This window comes from Dioscorea cayenensis, unplaced genomic scaffold (genome assembly GCF_009730915.1).
Source record: "Dioscorea cayenensis subsp. rotundata cultivar TDr96_F1 unplaced genomic scaffold, TDr96_F1_v2_PseudoChromosome.rev07_lg8_w22 25.fasta BLBR01000166.1, whole genome shotgun sequence".
NCBI classification, from domain to species: Eukaryota; Viridiplantae; Streptophyta; class Magnoliopsida; order Dioscoreales; family Dioscoreaceae; genus Dioscorea; species Dioscorea cayenensis.
The window spans coordinates 20,474-40,281 of NW_024086557.1; the positions used below are offsets into that span (position 1 = coordinate 20,474).

Sequence of the window (19,808 nt, forward strand, 5' to 3'; positions counted from 1 at the left end):
AAAAGTCATTTATGAAGATTTATGAATAGCTCGACAGTGCTCACAGCAAAACTTTAAGTCTATGGCAAAGTGTTTCAAGAAATAGCATAATATATAAATAGATGATTAGGAGTAACTTCAATTATTTTTATTATTTTTGATAATATGAAAAATAATTATACTATTGTATAAATAATTCAACATATGGCTTGTTTGATCTCATTTATATTGAGTTTTTAAATTTTTTTTTTAAAAAAGTAAAACAAGTATTTGTCGTGATAATAATATGGAATATTTTTAAATTTATTAATAAAGTGGACAAATGTTGTTAGCAAGGGTTGCATCCTTCAATATCTCATTTGACAACGAAATATACAACGATGATGATCTAAGATTGTGTACATTTCAAAAGACCAAACTCTTTTGAGAGTTTTGAGAAGGAGTTGGATCATCTCTGTAGAAACTCAGCAACGCTATGTTTGACTTTTAATTTTAATGATAAAAGAGGAATTACAATGGCTTTTTTGAATTAATTAGTTATCTTTTCAGTGTTCGTTGGTTTCCCTACAAATTTGAGTTTGATAGGCTGGTGTGCTTGTTCTCCATATTGACTTCTAATATGGATTCCTTTCTTGTGTAATGTGTATGCTACAATCAATGGCCATGATCTTACTTACACAATTATGTGTTTTAAAGTTTTACAGGAATGTCAGCAATTTTTTGTATGGAGTAAATTGGCAACTCAAAAAACCTACTATCTTAATATTAAATTCATATACTCTCATCCAACAATATTAGCTACCATTTAAAAAGAAAATGCAATGCATTCTTGACCAATTAGTTTTATCATTAAACCTCACAATAAACTTTAAAATTAATTTCATATTAATATATAAAAATATGTAAATATTAAAAAAAAAGTGTCAAAATATATTTGTCATCATTATTATAAATACAGTTATTTTTTTGTGCAAAGTTCAGTTTAGTATGATTTTTAAATTTATTTTCGTGCCAAGTGCTGATATGGATTTTTCTTGTAAGTGTTCATTAATTAATTCCTCTTTCCGCCCGCCAATGGTAGTCAGTCCCATGTATATAAAAATATAGAAAACAATATATATATGTATATATATATGATTGTGAACAAGAGGACAAGATAGCTTATGAGCTCATGTGTCCTTCACAAAAGAACAACAAGAAGCCATATCCATTGGTGCATTGCTAGGGGCATGAGAGAAAGGGTCCTTGACTCCTTGTAGGCATGGTGACATCCATTAAAGAAAGAGGAAAATTTGAAAATTTCACGAGTTGGTATAGAGTCCGATCTATAAAATAGTTAACCATATATATATGCACTTGTTTTCTCTAGAATATCTAAATATCCTTATCTCCCTATTTTTTTAATAAAAGCTCACAAAACTCGGGCATAAATTTAAGGGCCATATTCGTAACCATGCCATCAAAACAGCTCATGATAGAAATATTTTATATTGGTTTTCGATCATCTTTGGGGTTTTTAGGAGACTTAATCTCTCAAATTCGCACATGAAAATTGTTGGTATTTGATAGCTAGGTTCGTCATTGGAAATATTAGATTTGAAAGTAATGACCAAATGTTTAGGAATTTATTTCTTTCAACTTGTTCGATTATATTTACAATTAATCACATGTTCATGTTTCTATTATTGGGTTTATGAAGTTTTAAAACCTTTTCTTTTGTAGAGAACATGTTTTGTCGTCTTGTAGGTCACCCTTTGGAAAACTTCTTTCCATTTTCACTTGGAACATTTATTTTTATTTATATTAAATATCCTGATTTTTTTTTTTGCTTTTGTACTCACATGTTACATTTCTAGTGGACTAATTTTGATATGAATTTGATTTCTCTCTTTTACATACTCTTTTTGTACTTTTTTTTAAACCGTTATATTTGGTATGTATTTTCATTAAAGTTTGTGCTTTATTCACCTTATATTAAGTTAATGCATATATATATATATATATATATATATATATATATATATAACAAGTTATTTTCATTAATTATTTTTGAAATAATATAATTGCCTAAAATATTAAAGATAATTAAAAAATGTTAATTATATTCATGCAATTTATTTCTATATTCTATATAGAATATATACGAATATAATTATTTTTATAATTAGGTAAATTTAAAATTTTATAAGGGTTTGCAACTTTGTACAAAATATTTTTTTTTTCAAATAATCCTTAACAATTAATGGTATGATACTGTCTTACACCATAGGTCTTTTGATTTAGTGGCATTGGTTACATTGTATAGAGTATTTTACAGAGATTTTCATTGTCAAAAATTTGAAATGTCAAATGCAATGGTGCCAAAAAAGATCTCCAATTAGAGAAGCGAATTTACAATCTAATTCTTCTGCTATGAGTGCACAAGTGATTTATCCATTTTTTCAAATAAATAAATAAATAAATAAATTACATGGTCTTACCAAATACATCCTAATCAATCAATACATTTATGTGCGGTTTGTTATAACGAATTTTGAGTTATATAATATTTTATTTAATTGATATATGTTATTTAAAGATTTAAATATTCAATGTAACTCTTTTATGTTTATCTATTTAATTGAAGTGATAATAAAATTTTCAGTGGTGATCAAATGGTGTCACAAGATGACATTAGTTGGCATATTAGTGGTCATGAAAGACAATAAAGAAGAATTTATTTTCCAGCTATTTTTTATTATAAGTAATATAAAAAAAGAATATCAATTTGAGCTATTCTGATATGCTTCTCATGGAACATCAAAAGTCCAATTTTTTTAATATTTTTAGAAGACACTGATGCATGTATCATATGTATGCCAGAAGATGTGAGACTAATATTTAATTCTGGAATTTTTAAAATATAATAAAAGCCCAATTAAAGAGGGACAATGAAATCCTTCCAAAAAGAATACTCTAGAGAGACTGCAAACAAAAAGAAAAAAGATTAATGCTAGTAGACTTGATAAAGAAGGTTTGTATCTGCTTACACAGATATATATACACAATTGCATCCAAACAAAATATACCATGATCATCACGCAGTGATTTATAAGTTTATATGTGTCAATAATTATATATATATTGATAAAATAAATAAATTTGTCAAACATACATCCAGCAAAAATTAATCATTCAGCTCATATATATTAATATAAAAATCTTGTAAAAAGTTTCTCATTAATTTAGCAGCTTTAGCTCTGTATATATATAGTTTTTCATTAGTCTCTAAGCTCAAGTTTAGCAACTAAAAATCTTATATTTTTCTAATTTAATAGAATTAGAATTTCATGTGTCAGTCTTTTTATTCTAAAAATAATATATATTTTTTATTTTAATTCTTTGCTTAACAGTATCCAACAAGTGTTTTTCATTTTGCTTTGCATTTGCATGTCGACAGCAAATGATAGATTGATTAAAAACAAGAAGGATGAAGGATTTAAATTTTAAAATATAAAAATGCATATGGTTCAAGTGCTAGTGAATGGAAATTATAAAAATTCAAAAAGATAATTTCCGTAGAATATTAAAAGACATTTCCATCCTCTTATTCATGGATGAGAAACTTTGAATACCAGGCATAGCTTTGTTTGAAATTACCTTAATTTACATGTGTATTTGGGTGACCCTTAATTATCCCATCAATATTTAATAAATGTATCTGAAACAATGGAGGTGGTTTTAGAAAAATCAAATTATTATTTATTATTTATAAATATCAAATTTAATTCTAATTAAAATAATAAAATCAAATTTTGATATCAATTGGTCAAGGGTCTCATATTAGTAAGTCTGTCATAATTGTTAAAATATTAGTAAGTCTGTCATAATTGTTAAAAATAAAAGTGCTCCAAGTGGTTTAACAAGAAAATGAAGTCTTTTTCTTTGGTAGTTAGAAGGAGCATCCTGAGTTCACCCACAAGAGAGGAGCGGTGGCCAGAAGATCCAAACCCTAAACTAATCCGTATGCTAAGCTAACTTTGTCTTAACTTTTTTCTTTGATTTTTCTAGGAGAAGATTTTTATTTTAGCCTAGTGGTTATGTAGTTTGTCTCAGTGTGTTTTTTTCCTCCAATGCACCCCAGAATTTGCGCGTGGTTTTTATATATGGCTTCTTGTATTGTTGATTTGTTGTTCACTTCTTGATTAAAGCTGTGATTTATTTTTTAAAACATATCATCAAAAAGACGTGAACTTCAAATTTTTAAATAATATAAAAATAATATCTTATTTTCTTTTGTCTACATGGAGTCTACGTGAAGAATCATCTCGTTGTCTCTTACAGTAGTTCATAATAGTAAAGTTTTATTTTTCAAAGTCGCTCACTATAATGCACATGACTTTCGTGCATATTTTCGTCTTTATTATGTCGTTTATCGATTTTGTTTAAAAATTGTTTATTAAGATATTCTATTTTAATTATATTTTTTTTCTCTTTCATCCTGTGTAACTGTCATGGCATTCTTATAAAAATTAATAATTAAATAAATATTAATAATGTATGCCGACGTTCACACGAATAGCAAAATAATTAAAAAAAAAATCAATTTTTTAATTGACCCATAAATTGAATGTCAAGTCTGTGCCATATCACCGAGAAAAATTGGAGCCCATTGGAGAACCACAGGTCACACCATGAACGTCTTTATCGTTAACCCGTTCTTATGATACCACCACACAGAATAAAAAGCCCCCGAAAATGCAATTAATCCTCACACAAGGGCAGGGAAGAGGTAAATTTGGTACAACGGGGGGGTTCCAGGGGAGGACTACGTACTGATCAATCCATCATGGGTTCCATCACAGGCCACAGTGTTAATACTAGTACTGTGAATGATTTCACTGACTTTGATGCTATTTTGGACACCGCGGCTGTGCTTTATGGCATCAAACGTGAAACCGTCCAAGGAGTAATCCAGCTGAAAAGAGAGATCTCGGCAAACACAGAGCTCTTGGCGTGTGTGCAAGTCCAGTTGAAGAGCACCATGAGCACACTTCATGCAGATGGGTCTCTTTCAACGTAACCTGCATCAAGCCAGGGGCCATGGTTCTTCTCATCTCGCGAGATGAGGCTGTCCGTGTGGAGACCCTGGAGAGGTTGAGTCCATGAGGTACTAATACGAAACCCTTTTGGTTGATTGATTAATACCACCATGCATTTAATGTTCATATATATATTTATATATATAATCACTGGAAGGCGAGGTTTATGATAACTACTCTTTTACATAAAACGTACGCGCATGAAGCTGATCATATTCCTCATCCACGTACGACAGCGTCTGGCGGATGTAGCAGGCCACACGCACTGGGTTTTGGCAGGCACCAAGTCATGATATAGTATTTGTGGTCGCCTGCAAGAGACTACTATGTTGACCACTATTTTTCTTTACAAGTTACATGGGTTTATCAACATCTAATTGATCGATTTCTTTTTTTTTTTTTTAAATTTATGATGTTGTGGACCTGTGGTGCGTTTTGAAGTACATCGGAAAATGAAACGATGGATCGGTGATAATTTTATATTTATATTTTTGAGTTTTTATTAAACGATTACTTATTTAAGAAGGGTGGAAAAAGATTGGGGTTTTTAAGAGTTAGGTAGTCAAAGAAAAATAATGTTTTGACTTGTGAGAAAAAAATCATCGCCTATTTGCTTCAAAAAGAATTTTTATTTACTTATCTTTAGTTTATGAGTAGTTGGAGACAGCTTTTCCAGATGGCTGCCGTTGTGGAAAAAGTCTAAGCTTAGACTCTTGCATACTTTTTGGTTGGATGGAATTCTGAAAAATGTCTTACGTTAGGGATTTTTCACACTTTTTGATTGCTAGATTAGTGGAAAAAGGCATAGTCAGAAACTATACTTAAATTGCTAATATTAAATTATTAATCAATCATTGGGTCATATTCAACTTTTGTTTATTATATATATATGTATATCTCTTTTTGGAAACCACCCTAGCCAGAGAGCTAGGACTTGTGACAACACTATATGATGAATTAATTAACAGCAGTACTGAGAGAGTTGGAACTTCATCTGCAGGCGCGCACTGGACAGTTTCAAGTGGGTATGCCGCGAGCATGACCAGCTGACTGTGATAGATGACCTTCGCCGGAGGAAACATGATCTCGAGGACATGCTCAGCAGGATCAAAAACCAGGACCAACGCATGGAACATAGCCCAGTGGATTGCCAAGTTCAGAGTCACTGTGCTCTCTGTGCTGATCCCGGTGGCAGCAGGGTGCAACCAGCTGCCACCGCCGCTAACAACGGAGCCGGCGGAATGATTGGGCTTCTTCAGCCGTTGGTTGACTCCCATCTGGCTGGTCAACAGAGGTCGTGCGAGGTTGAGATAGACCTCAATGAAAAGATTTTGAATGAAGCTTGCTTCATTTTTCATAGGGTCAACAGCACCCAAGTTCTTGTGGAGCTGTTGGAGGATCAGATGGGTTTGTTGGCTCGGCATGCCGAGTTCCTTGTTGTCGCTGGGGACGATGAGGATCTGACTGTGAGCATGGCCATGGAGCATATCAAACACAAGGCCGAAGACTTGGTGGTTACAATTGAGAGATTGGAAAAGGAGGTTGATCGCAGCAGCGAGGGATCTCCGCAGGGGCTGCGTTGACTCTACTTCAGACAGTCACTGACCAGGTTTCTATCAATTAAGTTAGGCATGATCTAATTAATAAAAATTATTATTAACTCAAATAAATCACTGTTTAAGTACAATCATTATATTTAATTATATATATCATGATGATAGAATGATAAAAGCAAAGAATTTAGCAACTATCTTAAATAAAAAAATAACATATAAATTTGAGTTGAGTAATTTTAAACTTAATTACTGTGGAATGTTACAAAAATTACATATTTTTCTTGGTTAATGATTGTAGTTTATCCATAAAAAAATTACATATATATCTGAATAATTTTTGCAATTGTTCGAAAATAAGAAAACATTTTTCAAATAATTGCATGATGTGTTTTCAAATAATAGCTTAGCTTGCTTTTTTAAAAATCAGAATGCACAATAATTATTGTTTCATTGTGACTAATTGAGTCTTTTCTATTGTTTGTAAGGTTGAAAACTACTGAGATGTGCAGGCTGGGATTTCCAATTAGTAACCAAGGGTGGTTCTTTTTTTTTGTGATTTATAATGCATCAAATGCCGTGGTGGACTTGAATTTAAAGTTTGCGATATTGTTATTGTTGCTGTTACTATTGTTATAAATTTGAAAATCTTAATTAATTTGGTTTAATTATTTGAATACCAAATGTTGATCGCATAAACATTATTGTAAATTTGAGAAGTTTTTAATGAATAATGTAAATCGAAAACTTCATTTGATCTTATTATTTTAATATTATTCTTATGATAAAATTCGCCTTGTTAAGATTCAAATCATATTTTATGGAAAAAAATTAAGTTGGGAGTTGTTGTTTTTCTACCTAACTAAATGTTTATAAGATTTAGGATGAAATGACATTTTACTCGTAAACTCCACCTCTGTTGTCAATATTATAGTTTATATATATATATATATATATATATATAATTTTTGGCTTATTTTTTTCGATTAGATTTAACTTATGACTTTTTAAGTATTAGTACTTTTTAAATGGAATATAATTCAGGATACAACTATAGCAACCATATATATTACTATAGTTGTTCAAGTTGAAATATTAATATCCATTATTTTTTTTTTGAATAAAAGTAGATAAACCAGATTTATTAAAGGAGAAGCAAAAGTACAAAGTCGCTAAATCCCTTTCACGAAGTGAGGGAAAAAGTGCGAGAGGAGAAAGCAAAAGGAGGCAAAAGTGAGGGGAAGTCTAATCGGTAGGAAGACAGAGTCAGCATCTCGTAGCCTTATTAGAGAGTAGTAGGAGATAGCTATGCTTAGGAAAGCAGTTGTAGGTAGTCGAGATCGCCGATGGGATTTGAGGGCTCTAGCGCTAAAAAGTTGAGCGGGCGCTTGATTGATTAGTGAAGCTTCAGTTGAGGCTTTGTTGATGTCCGACCTGCGCTGTTGAGAACGGCAGGAAAGAAGCATGTTAGCAGCTTTTATAAATAATATTGAGATCGCGAAGATGCGATCGATTGAAAGATGCGAATATTTCTTTCCAGCCGGATATTCCACAGATTGCGCACGACGCGAGGTCCCGAGAGGATTCGGTCTTGAGGGGCTAAGGATGGTATCCAAATGGTCCACAGTGAGGGATTGTCCATGGAAGAGAGTTTGCTTCTAAAATTTGTGAAAAAGAGATGCCGGATCGTTTAGAAAATTCATAATCGATGAAGAGGTGTTGAAGATTTTCAGATGCATTGTGGCAAAGGACACAGGTGTCGGTGGAATTTTGGAAATTGTAACCTTTTTTGAAGAGATTTGAGAGAGTGAGGATTTTGTCCTCCCCAGCAAGCCAACAGAAGAGAGTAATTTTGCTTGGGCAGTGATTTTTCCAGAAAAGGGGATAAAGCGAGCTGCGTGTTCCACCATCAATGAGAAATTTATAAAAGGATTTTACAGTGAATGTGCCACTTCTATCAAGAGTCCAAGTGTGAACATCATCTCGAGTCTCGGGAGCAATCGGGATAATATCATAGAAGGGCGACAACATGTTGGGGGTGGAAGTGGGAAATAAAGAGTTCGGTGTTGTTTAGATAATGCGTGAATTGTTTGATGGTTATCCATGGAGCGAAAGCGACCATTGAATAGATCAGACGGCAACAATCTTTAAGAGTGAGTCCAAGCATAGCCAACGATCATACCAAAGTGAAGTGTTAGAGCTGCTTCGATGGATTTCAGCGTTATGCAAGAACGGAAGGAAGGTATTATGGAAGTCACCCCGCCCAGGATTTGTTTTCGGTGGGTATGAGATAGCACTCCAACAGTGTCACTTATGGAATAATGAGCGTGGATGATTTTGGCCCAACTGCTATTAGGATTACAAGTTAATTTCCACCACCACTTTCCAAGTGAAAAGCGTTGTGAAGGTCCGAAGGTTAAGTTCCCCGACCTCCCATATCCAGGGAGGTCTCTAGTGATCCTACCCGAGCAATCGATCGACTCCTTTGGGTCCCAGATGGGGCGCTTTCCAAAGGAAATCTCTCGGATTTTATCAGCCTATTTGATCACCCAAGCGGGAGCTTGAAAAGCGGCATCCGATGAAAGCGAGTGACGGTTGAGAGAGCCAGAGTTAAGGAGCGCGTTAAGCGTCCACCAAGTGAGAGGGTAATTCGCGATTCCAAGAGGTGGAGCCCGGAGCGTAACCATGTTAATGAGTTTTCAGCCCTAATCGATCACGCTTTTGGGTCTCACGACCGGGAAGAGGTACACCTAAGTAGGTGATTGGAAGACTGCTACGTGTACAGTTTAGGATTCTAGCTGAGGAGTGATGGGGTTGATAGCCATAGTTAGAGGAGTAGAGGCAACTTTTTGAAAAATTGATGGATGCTTTTGTGAGGAGCCTTCATAAAGATACAAACGATAAGTTTAATGATATGAAGATCTTCCCGCCCTCCAAAGTAGTTGAAGATAAGAAGATCATCAGCGATATCGGAGGTGGCGGACGTTATCGAATCGGGTTCAAGGGGATCCCCACCGTAACTTTGGATTTGAGAGCATGGGAGAACATAGCGCCGGAATCATCGTGAGCAAGGGCAAAGAGCGAGAGGAGAGAGGAGGGATCTCCTCGCTCAGACCTTTGCAACGAATGTAGCCCAGGTAGATCCGCTGATGAGGAATTGGGCCTCATGCTAAGTATGGAATGAACCCGGGGAGATCCATTTAGGTCCAAAGCTCTAGCAAAGAAAGAATTTCAGAAGGAAATTCCAATCAAGAGAATCAAGCTTGTGAGCAGTCCACTTTAAAAGATATGTCCAAGACGCTTTGTGTTTTGTAAGTTGAAAATAATTTCTGTGCACCAACAATGTCATTCGCAATACATCCGCCTTTTGAATAAACCGGATTGAGATTCATCGACAAGCAAACCCGACACTGTGATTGAGACGATTAGCAAGTATTTTGGAGATAATTTTACAAGTGGAATTGATGAAAGACCCGATGGGCCTTGAAGTCCTTTACTCGCCGCGAATTATTTTTGCAATAAGAGCAATATGTATCCGCATCGCTCAAGGTTGATTGTGCCTTCAAGAAGTCCCTGCAAAGTTTAACAAGTGTGTCCTGGAGGATGGTCCAATGTTTTGAAGAAGAAAAATAGGAATCCATCGTGACCGAGGGCTTTTGGTCAGGTTAAGGCCACAAATTTGTTTTGATTTCTTCGGGTGGTAGAAAGGTAGTTCAAGTGAGAGATCAATTCTAAACCCATTGAATCCGAGAAAGAGAGTGCCAACGGGAGAAATCTATTTGGCAAAAGGAGTTACTTAGTCGAGCTGTTTAAACGATCGTATTCTACCAGTAATATGAGGCGCTGGTGCAAATCGGGCAAGAAAGCCATTATGAAGAAATCACGAGGTATGTGGGTTTCTATTTACTCACGCTTACATTTGCGACCTGGTGAAAAATTTAGTGCTGGAATCTCCTCTCTAAGCCAGGTGATCCCGGAGCGGTGCTTCCTGCATGAAATTTCTTCACGGGTTTTAAGATATTTACGTAGAGTTCGTGAGCGAGTTGGGAAAGTGCGGTTGGATTCATCCTCCAAGAGTCTGGCATTCTGCCTAATAATGCGAAAGGTAGTGTGATGCTCGCGGGAGATTTGCTTTTGAGAATCTTTTGAGAGCACAAAAATTGTTCTGGCCCAACTGCTGGTTAGGTTGGCTAAAATGTGCAAGTTTTTGGAAAAGATAGAGCGCTTCCACGACCCGACGTGGCTAGGATCACAGCACCGTTTCTTGAATAAAGATTGATGATATTAGGGTTGGTATGCGCTGCACTCTCTCAAATTCTTGAAGATTCGGGATCCATTTTGGTGCGCAAAAGATCGAGACAGCGAGAATGATCGCTGATCCAAACTAGGAGATCAAATCTGGGGAGATTTCGGATATAAGGAGGTCCAATCACAGGAGTGCTGAAAGCATACGGTCAGAGTCGGACCCGGATAGGGTTGTGCCTCATTGGACCGTGTGGAATTTTCTTCCACAAATGGGGAGGGGTCAAATGAGATCCGAGCTCAGTTAGAAGCATTGGGATTGGACCCGACATCCTCGAATAAAGATACCGTTTATGTCTTCTAAGGAGAGAAAATCGTGTTGAAATCGCCACAAATAACCTCTTTGAGGGAGTTGTGGATGAGATGTTTTTAGAGTTCGAGGCTCATTCCGCAAAATGAGGCCGGAAAGATCCGGAGTTTTGGCCCGTAGACGCCTCGTGCAAGACCAAAGTGGAGTTATCAAGGGCGATTAGGTAAATTTAATGGAAATGGTAAAGGGATGCTTTATAAATTGTAAATGTCTGATGAAGTTTGCGGTACATCCCAAAGCCAAGGATAATACTCACCGGCCGATTGCCTTGGGCTGGGTGGGAAATCAAAAGAGTCAATGTGTTTGCTCTCCTGGCTTAATCTCCATAGGGAACTATGGAGGGATTGCAGTTTGAGTCTGAAACACAAACAATATCGACTTTGCAATTAGAAATAACTTCGACTATGGGTATTTAGGAGTCACTAGACCCCTAACATTCAAGATAAAATTTTCATAAGAAACAAAAAGTTCAAGAATTAGATCTCAAGGGAGATCCGTGGCTTGGGGGAGATTAGGGCCCCTACGACTTCAAGAGATTCTAATTTTGTCTAGGCATTTAGTTTATGAGAGGGAGATCCTAGGAATTTAATGCCACAAGAGTTATCAGATTTGAGAATTTGAGCATCACCAAGAAGAAAATGTCAATTAATAAAGGGGCGACCTTCTCTGGATCTTCGTGGATTTTTTTCTGGAAGATCGGGAGGAAGGGTACAAACCCGCCTCTTCATCCAAATATTCCGCTGTGGTTTCTTGGGTCTTTCACTTTCCGGTAGTTTAGGATCTTTATGAAGTTGTCGGATTTCTTCCAAGGTGCAGGATTTCTCGCCGGGAGCATTGTAAGAGGGTCTTGGTTTTCCAAATCAGGACGATATTCATCGTCTGGAATAAAATCCTCATCATCCATGACATTATCAAGAATATTCGCCATCCCCCAAATAAGGAGCTCTTCATCGAGGGAGCCTCCAAGGAGTATCCTGGTAAAGGGTCTTGATCATAAAATTTCTAGTTAATGCTTGCACCAAGTGTCCAAACCTCCAAAAATGAAAACCATTTGTCCCTCGTGATGGTAGACTGGGGTAGGGATTGCGGTGTGAGGGAAAATTTTCTCAAATAGGGTTAGAGGATGTCCCCTCCAAGATCGAAATAGGTGGAGAAGAGTGATCATCACTAAGCAAGAGTGTCTTGGAATGTGAGGGTGGGATTAAATCATGTTGTTGTTTATCTTGGGGAGTTATCTCATCATCCATGGAGGATCGAGGAGAAAGTTTGGTCCTCTTTAGGCGAGTTCATCACTTAGTGACGGATGAGTGTGGCGTCGAGATCGAATGCGCAGCGCGATATCCACGAGGCATATCATGGTTTTTGGATTGAGGCTGCCAGTCCAGGTGCGAATCAACGATGAAAGCTTATCGTGCATGTGATAGGGCCTTCATCACGAGGCGTGATCGTGAGGACTCAAAGGCAATGCGAGAACGAGAGGAGGGCGAGTCTCGAGGCGTGAGCTAGCTTGAGGGCAGGAGTTCCAAAGAGGATGGTGGAATTCACATCTCGAGGCGGTTGGGCGGTTTACCGTTGAAGCCGCATCCATCACGCTGCCTCGCATGGCAGCAGTGAGGGATTGGTCGCTGCCGGATCTCGCTTACGAGGATCCGAGGCGGGATGTCGTAAAGATACTCGGGCGTGGACGGCCCGGTCACCGGCAGGGGAGGTTGGACGCCTCCACAGGATCAAGCGGCAATGGGAGTCACGGTCACGATTTGCCAAGTGCCGAACGCAGCGCTCTAGCGGCCTCGCTGCGGGAAACTCACGGCCAGTGAGAAATGGATTAGATCGAGTGCTTTTACCCTTACCGGCCTCTAGGGATAAATATATGTGATTGCAAAAGCAGGCGAAAGCCCGGTCGCTAGTCGCGCTTGCAGGCGGGTGGTCGAATGGTCCTACAGGGCGCATCCTCGACGGGAGGACGTGAGCCCGCCGCCTTGAAGCTTAACAAATGAAGCTTCTAACCGATGTCTACCGTGATCTCAGCCGAAAGGTGATCGACGCTTAAGCTCAACCAACCGCTCGAAGGTGTTCCGAGTAACGTGCTCCTTCTTTAGACATAGATTAAGTCGCCGATCGGTCAAGAATATCAACGATTGAGTCCCAGCCCAGCAGTGAAGTGGTAGGTTGGTAATTTTATCCGCCAGTAGTTGCCGGGCGACACCGCATGCGAGCCAACCGGGCGGTCCGGTGAGAAAAGAGAGATGCTGCAGGGCTCGAGGTTAGAGTTAAGGATAGAGGACTTCACCGTCGAAGCCGCATCTCTCGGGGCGAGGTCATCGTGAGAATGAAGTCGTTGTTGAATGGAGTGATATGCTCACAAAGCTCGTGGTTCAAGCATTGGGGAAGAGAGTCGGGAGGATCGAACACCCGGCGTTACTCGATAGAACCCAATAATCACCATCTTTTGAGCTCTTCGATTTTAAGATGGTCAGTGATGGGTAAGGAGACGAAGGATGAATGGTTGGTCCTCACCGGGATTCGGGGAGAGGTTTGAGTGCCGTGACGGGACCTCGAGGCTTTGGAAACCGAAGAACTCTCCGAAGACATAGCCTTGGATCGAAGTTCGCTTCTTTAGGATCGGAACGGTAGGGGAGCGGAGCGGGCAGCGGAATCCATTATTACATAAGGCGTATATATAATATTATGTTATTTATTAAATTTAATATTGACGCATGATCAATACTATGTAAAAGGATTGAAGCATAGATATTTTTGGAGACTCACATTATTGATAGTTTTTGTTCTTAAAAATTTAAATATCTCTAAGCATCAAATGTACCAAAAGTGAAATACTACTTTTAATGTTATAATATAAAGCGTAAAAATGTATAGATGCATGTTTCAAAATCATAAAAGGCTAAATAATAAAGCAAAATGAGTTCATTGGGCAAACTATAAAATAACATATTTACATTATTTTTAGTAGTAAAATGAAATTATCAAATTATAAAATAAGAAAATTAAATATTGAATTTATGACTTTAAACTCTAGTGACGACTATGTAATGAAAAATGTTAATTAGATCAAATATAAAATTAGAACTATGTTAAGTTTTTAGTGACTATCTTTTTATATGCTATATGACAATACTGCTCTTATACAACTCTATAAGAAGAGGTGGAGTCCAAAATTGTTCGATGGGTAACAAATCTAAAAATCTAATTCAAGAAGATATGATCCCTAGCATATTAGCATGATACCTAGTGTTGAGTTGATTAAAAATTAATATTAATATCATGTTATCACATTGAATGAAACATATCATAACAATATTACTACAAATACATTAATCTTAATCCAAAAATGTTTGGGTCACCTTTTAATATTAATCAAAACACATTAATTTTAATAGGGAGGTAAAGATCCAAATTATATGGAAAAATCCGATGCTTTCAAACTTAAGTTCCTTACCTTATCATAAAATAAGTAGAAAAAGTCTTACCTCAATCTTAGATCTCATTAGGGTCATATATCATTGGATGTCATTACAACATGCATGCATCCTCTTAGCATTTCATAATGACAAAAGAATATGATGATGTCAATCTCCTTTGAGGACATTTGGGGATTTAATAATAGGATATATTCTCTAAGGGTTTTTAAATTTATATATATATTTGTAACATGTATCACATAAATTGACAGTAAAAAAATATTGAACCGAATTCATACAAATCCATAACAACAACAATAATAACAGCAACAATTAAAATTCTGCATTCAATCTCACCGTTTTTCTTAATGTATGCGTGCAATATAATAGAAGACAACCTTTAAATGCTAAATTGGAATTTCGACTTGAACACGCTGATAGTTCTCAACCTTGTAAACAATAGCAAAAAATTTAATTAGTCGCAATGGAAATATTTCTAGTATGGGCCTTTAATTTAAAACACACACGCATAAAACTATTATATAAGTGCACAAATTGCAATTATCACTAAAATATTTCAATTTACTTTTAGCATTGTATAGCATGTTAAAAATTCAACTTCCACAATATTAAGATTATACCTGCTCTATGACGGTCTGGAGCAAAGTCAATGCAGCCTTGCGAAGATCCTCATAACCACTGTCCACCTCCTTCTCCATACCTTCCATGCAATCCACCAATTCCCCGGCCTTGCGTTTGATCTTCTCCACGGCCATCCTCACCTCCACATCCTCATCCTTCCCAGTGGACAACTTGTCATACTAAGTCAACAACCCCATCTCAACTACCAAATGCTCCACAAGAACTTGGACACCGTTGACTCTATGAAAGATGAAGGATGCTTCAAGATCTTTACAGTGAGGTCTATTTCATCCTCACAAGAGCTCTGTTGGTAATTCAAAGTGGAGTCAACCAAGGGCTCCGTTGTTTGCGGCGGTGGCCGCTGCCCGCACACCCGCCACCGGGAACACCACGGATAGCACAGTGACTCCGAACTTACTATCCATTGAGCTATGTTCCATGCCTGCCTCCAGACGTTGATCCTTCCTAGCTTGTGATCGAGATCATGTTTTCTCCGGCGAAAGTCATCTAACACTGTCAGCTGGGCATGCTGGTCGCACACGAACTTGAACTCGTCCAAGAGAAATCTGCAAGGTAAAAAGGTCCAACACCACTCTCATTGTTATAATTCATCAAATTAACTTTGTTGGATTTGAAGATGCGTGCAAGGACTCATATTACAATCATCTTAAAAGTTAAAACTTAAAACTGATCTTGTTTCCAGGTCATCGCTTGCTATGACTTTTCCACTACTGCATTCATCCCAAGTGTCCAAAGTCCAAGGTTGGACTTTTCCACAGCAACATGCATCTGGAAAGCTTCTTCCCAACTCATCGAGTCTCCAAGTCCATCTCTATAGCTTATACCGTCCAACATCTCCATCCATTAGTGCGCAGTCGACATCCATATGCTTCCGTTCGAGCTTTATTGAGCTGCAACTCACCAATTTACGGGTCCAAGGTTTGTATTTTTTAAGGATAAATTTTTTGAAAACAAAAATCAAACCAAACTCAAGACATTAATTAATGTATTCCAGCTTGAAGTTGAGTTTAAACTAATAAATTATGAGCTCAATTTGATTAACCTAGGCTAAGTTAATGTACTGCCCATAACAACAACATGAAGTCAAAAATTTTTTAAACAAATAAACTGGTTTGCCTCACATATCAAAACATTCTGTGTGATTTTTTTCACGTAACTAATAATTCGACTCTAACTTCATCACCTTCACTTTACTTCTTTCTCCGGGCGAGGGCTCTTCCGCCGGCCTCAGAGAGAGCACACCAAGACCAAAGCAAACTCTATCTACCGGTGGCCGGGCAGGTTCAAGCATGCCCAGGACAGTGAACTTTTCTTCATTAAATGCAATTCCTAATCTTGGTGTCAATAAAAGATAGGTTTTCATTTTGTACCTGATGGTCTTCAACTCTTTCAGCTTCTCCAGCGCTGGCGGCCGCCGTGAACACCATCTTTTAAGATGAGAAGAACAACAGCCCTGGCTTGATGCAAGTTACATAAGAGGACACGCATTTCATGAAGTATCTTCATGGTGCTCTTCAACTGAACTTCCACTCATGCCATGAGCTCGGTGTTTGCCAAGATCTCACCTTTTAACTAGATTATGCCAGGATAGTCTGACAGTTGTTTCCGAAAAGCTTTGCCGCCACGTCAAACAGAGCATCATGTTCAACTCAAGGATACCTCGCTAACACAACATCCTGTGTTGTGAGTTTGGAGATTGACTAGAACCCAAAAGAAGAGAATACCAGAGAAGAAGAAGAACAGTAAAATAAAATAACTCAAACTTTTTTTTTTCATTCAAACGAAGGACTACTTAACAAGCTTACAATGCATATAAGACAAGAGTAATAAATGCAAAAGGACAACCTGGTACTATGAACTTAAAAGCAACTGATAACAAAGCAGTAAGATAGAAAGTTGACTCCAATCAATGAATGCCAATTCTAAAGGCAAAGCAAACAACTTTCACTGTTCTGAAATTCCTTAACCAATGCCAGCGCCTTGAGCTCCACGCCTTGTCTCCCTTCTTGTCCCCTGAGTCTTCACATTAGCTCAAGTATGCATGCATTGACCATTAGTTTTTTTCAGTCAATTTTAACACCTCCACTTGACTGAAAAATCAGTTACTCTAACAATGTCTTCAGATAATGGAATTTTTGGCTTCCCAATGGTTTTGTGAGTATATTAGCCACTTGACTATCAGTGTTACAATGCTCTAAGGCAACCACTCCTTTAGCCACTAAGTTTCGAATGAAGTGAAACTTGATTTCAATATGCTTTGTTCGACCATGTAATGTTGGATTTTTTTACCACTGTGATAGCAGACATGTTATCACACCAAATCACTGTTGGACTATTTTGTTCAAGTCCACAATCATTTAACATCCTTCGGGGCCACACACACATTGACACGCCGCCGCAGCAGCTGTATATTCAGCTTCGGTCATCGACAGAGCAACGATGTCTTGTTTCTTCGACTGCCACAAGACTGTGCCGGAGCCAAGACTAAAAACCATTCCGGATGTACTCTTTCTATCCTCCAAACTGATAATTACTACGTAGAGAGTTAAGATCCTCAAGAACAAGTTTCCCCAAAACTCATCTTTTTTTTTCACAACTTTCTATATAGCTATTTACTTTACATAACTTGGGTGCGCAAAACACACTGAACCAGCTTAGTCATAACCCACGTGTTTGCATCCAGTTAACTTGACCGTCTAAGCCTCTTTGCCTCGAACTTATGCCAAACTCTTGATCAGACAATCCTGGCCATTGATCAGACTGATCCATCTCTTCTCTTGACTGCCTCGAACTTACTCTCCATCCATGATCAAATCAATCTCAGCAGCTGCTTTCCTTCCAAACCCATCCGCTAATGGATTTAGCGAAATGTAAACACTTGAAAAGACACACACACCCTTTAAATCAAAAGTTATACCACCGGGACAATTTTTAGCTTCTTCAACTTAGATTCATCGCTTCTTCTCTCGCATCTCTTCAATTCTTCAATAATAACCAACAAAATCCTCCCTTAATTGAGGTCGACGGACTCCTATTTCACCTCCGAACTGTCTTATGCTTCTAACACTCAAACACTTTTGTAAAGATATCGACAACTTGTACATCCTGTAGAACAATAATTCACTTGAATCTTCTTCTTTGTCACAAGCTCCCGAATGTAGTGAAACCTCACATCCATATGCTTTGTTCTGCCATGAAGTGTAGGATTTTTAGCAATAGCTATACATGATTTATTATCACACTAGATCTGGACTGCAGCATCACAATTCACATTACAATCAACCAAAATCTTCTCCATCCATATACTATGATAACACGTTGCGTTCAAGGCAATATACTCAGCTTCTATAGATGAAAGAGCCACAATTTCTTGTCTTTTTGATGACCAACACACTGCTCCAAATCCTAGAGATAAAACAAAACTAGATGTGCTCTTTCTATCTTGTGTATCTCCACTCCAATCACTATCACAATAGCCCTCAAGTACACAATCCACATTACTGTTATATTGAATTCCATAATCATAAGTACCAGCTACATACCTCAGAACATGTTTAGCAACCCCAAGTTGAAATTTGGTAGGTTGTGCCATATGTCTTGATAGTAAATTAACTGAATACACTAAATCAGGCATGGTGTGTGTCAAATACAAGAGTTTACCAATCAAACTTCTGTACATAGTTGCATCAACACTCTTTGCATCATCACTCAACTGTAATTTTGTGCTTTGAGCCATTGGAACACCCACTGACTTACAATTCTGCATACCAAATTGCCTCAATAAATCTTTGGCATACTTCTTTTGTGAAACATGAATACCATTCCCACTTTGATGCACTTCCAATCCCAAAAAATATTTCATCACACCTAAGTATGTTATATCAAACTCTTTTTTCATAGCTTCTTTAAATTGATCAACAGCTTCAATTGCGGATCCCAAACAAATCAAATCATCCACATATACACACACCAGTAATGTTTCAAACTGCTTGTTAGATTTCTTATACAAGGTGTGCTTTGTTAGACTTTTATGAAAGCCTTGAGAAAGAAACCAAGTGTCTAACCTCTCATACCATGCTCTTGGGGCCTGTTTTAAACCATATAGAGCTTTTAAACGTACCTATATACATGATCTTCTTTACCTTGTACTTCAAATCCTCTAGGTTTGGAGACACATATACCTCTTCCTCCATTTTTCCCATTCAAAAAGTAGATTTAACATCCAATTGATAAATTGGCCATTTTCCTTTTGTGCACCAAGAGCTAAGATCATCCTTATTGTATCCATTCTTGCCATCGGAGCAAAACTTCCTCATAATCAACACCCATATTCTCGAAAGCATAGCCCCCTTGCTACAAGCCTTGCTTTTATATTTTTCAATTTCACCATTTGGTCTTAACTTAGTCTTATAAACCCACTTGACTCCAATTTTTCTTCTTACCATTGGTAATTCACAAAGCTTCCAAGTTCCATTCTTCGAATTTAATCAAATTCTTCGAG

General features: G+C 37.3%; 1 protein-coding gene across 1 annotated transcript; it reads right to left on the reverse strand.

The window, feature by feature from the left end:
- Nucleotides 1-18,548: 18,548 nt before the first annotated feature.
- Nucleotides 18,549-19,500, reverse strand: LOC120253689 (uncharacterized mitochondrial protein AtMg00810-like). The gene is made up of 2 exons (XM_039261964.1): nt 19,450-19,500; nt 18,549-19,394 (listed from the first exon to the last, which is right to left on the reverse strand). The coding sequence occupies exons 1-2, from the start codon at nt 19,498-19,500 to the stop codon at nt 18,549-18,551; spliced, it is 897 nt and encodes a 298-aa protein (XP_039117898.1).
- Between the last annotated feature and the right edge of the window lie 308 nt (nt 19,501-19,808).

Bases quoted from the DNA above. Each gene is read 5' to 3' on its own strand.
- LOC120253689 (XM_039261964.1), bottom strand. From the start codon at position 19,500: ATGGAGGAAGAGGTATATGTGTCTCCAAACCTAGAGGATTTGAAGTAC. The intron at 19,395-19,449 runs GTAAAGAAGATC...GGTTTAAAACAG, and splicing joins TAGAGGATTTGAAGTACAAG to GCCCCAAGAGCATGGTATGA.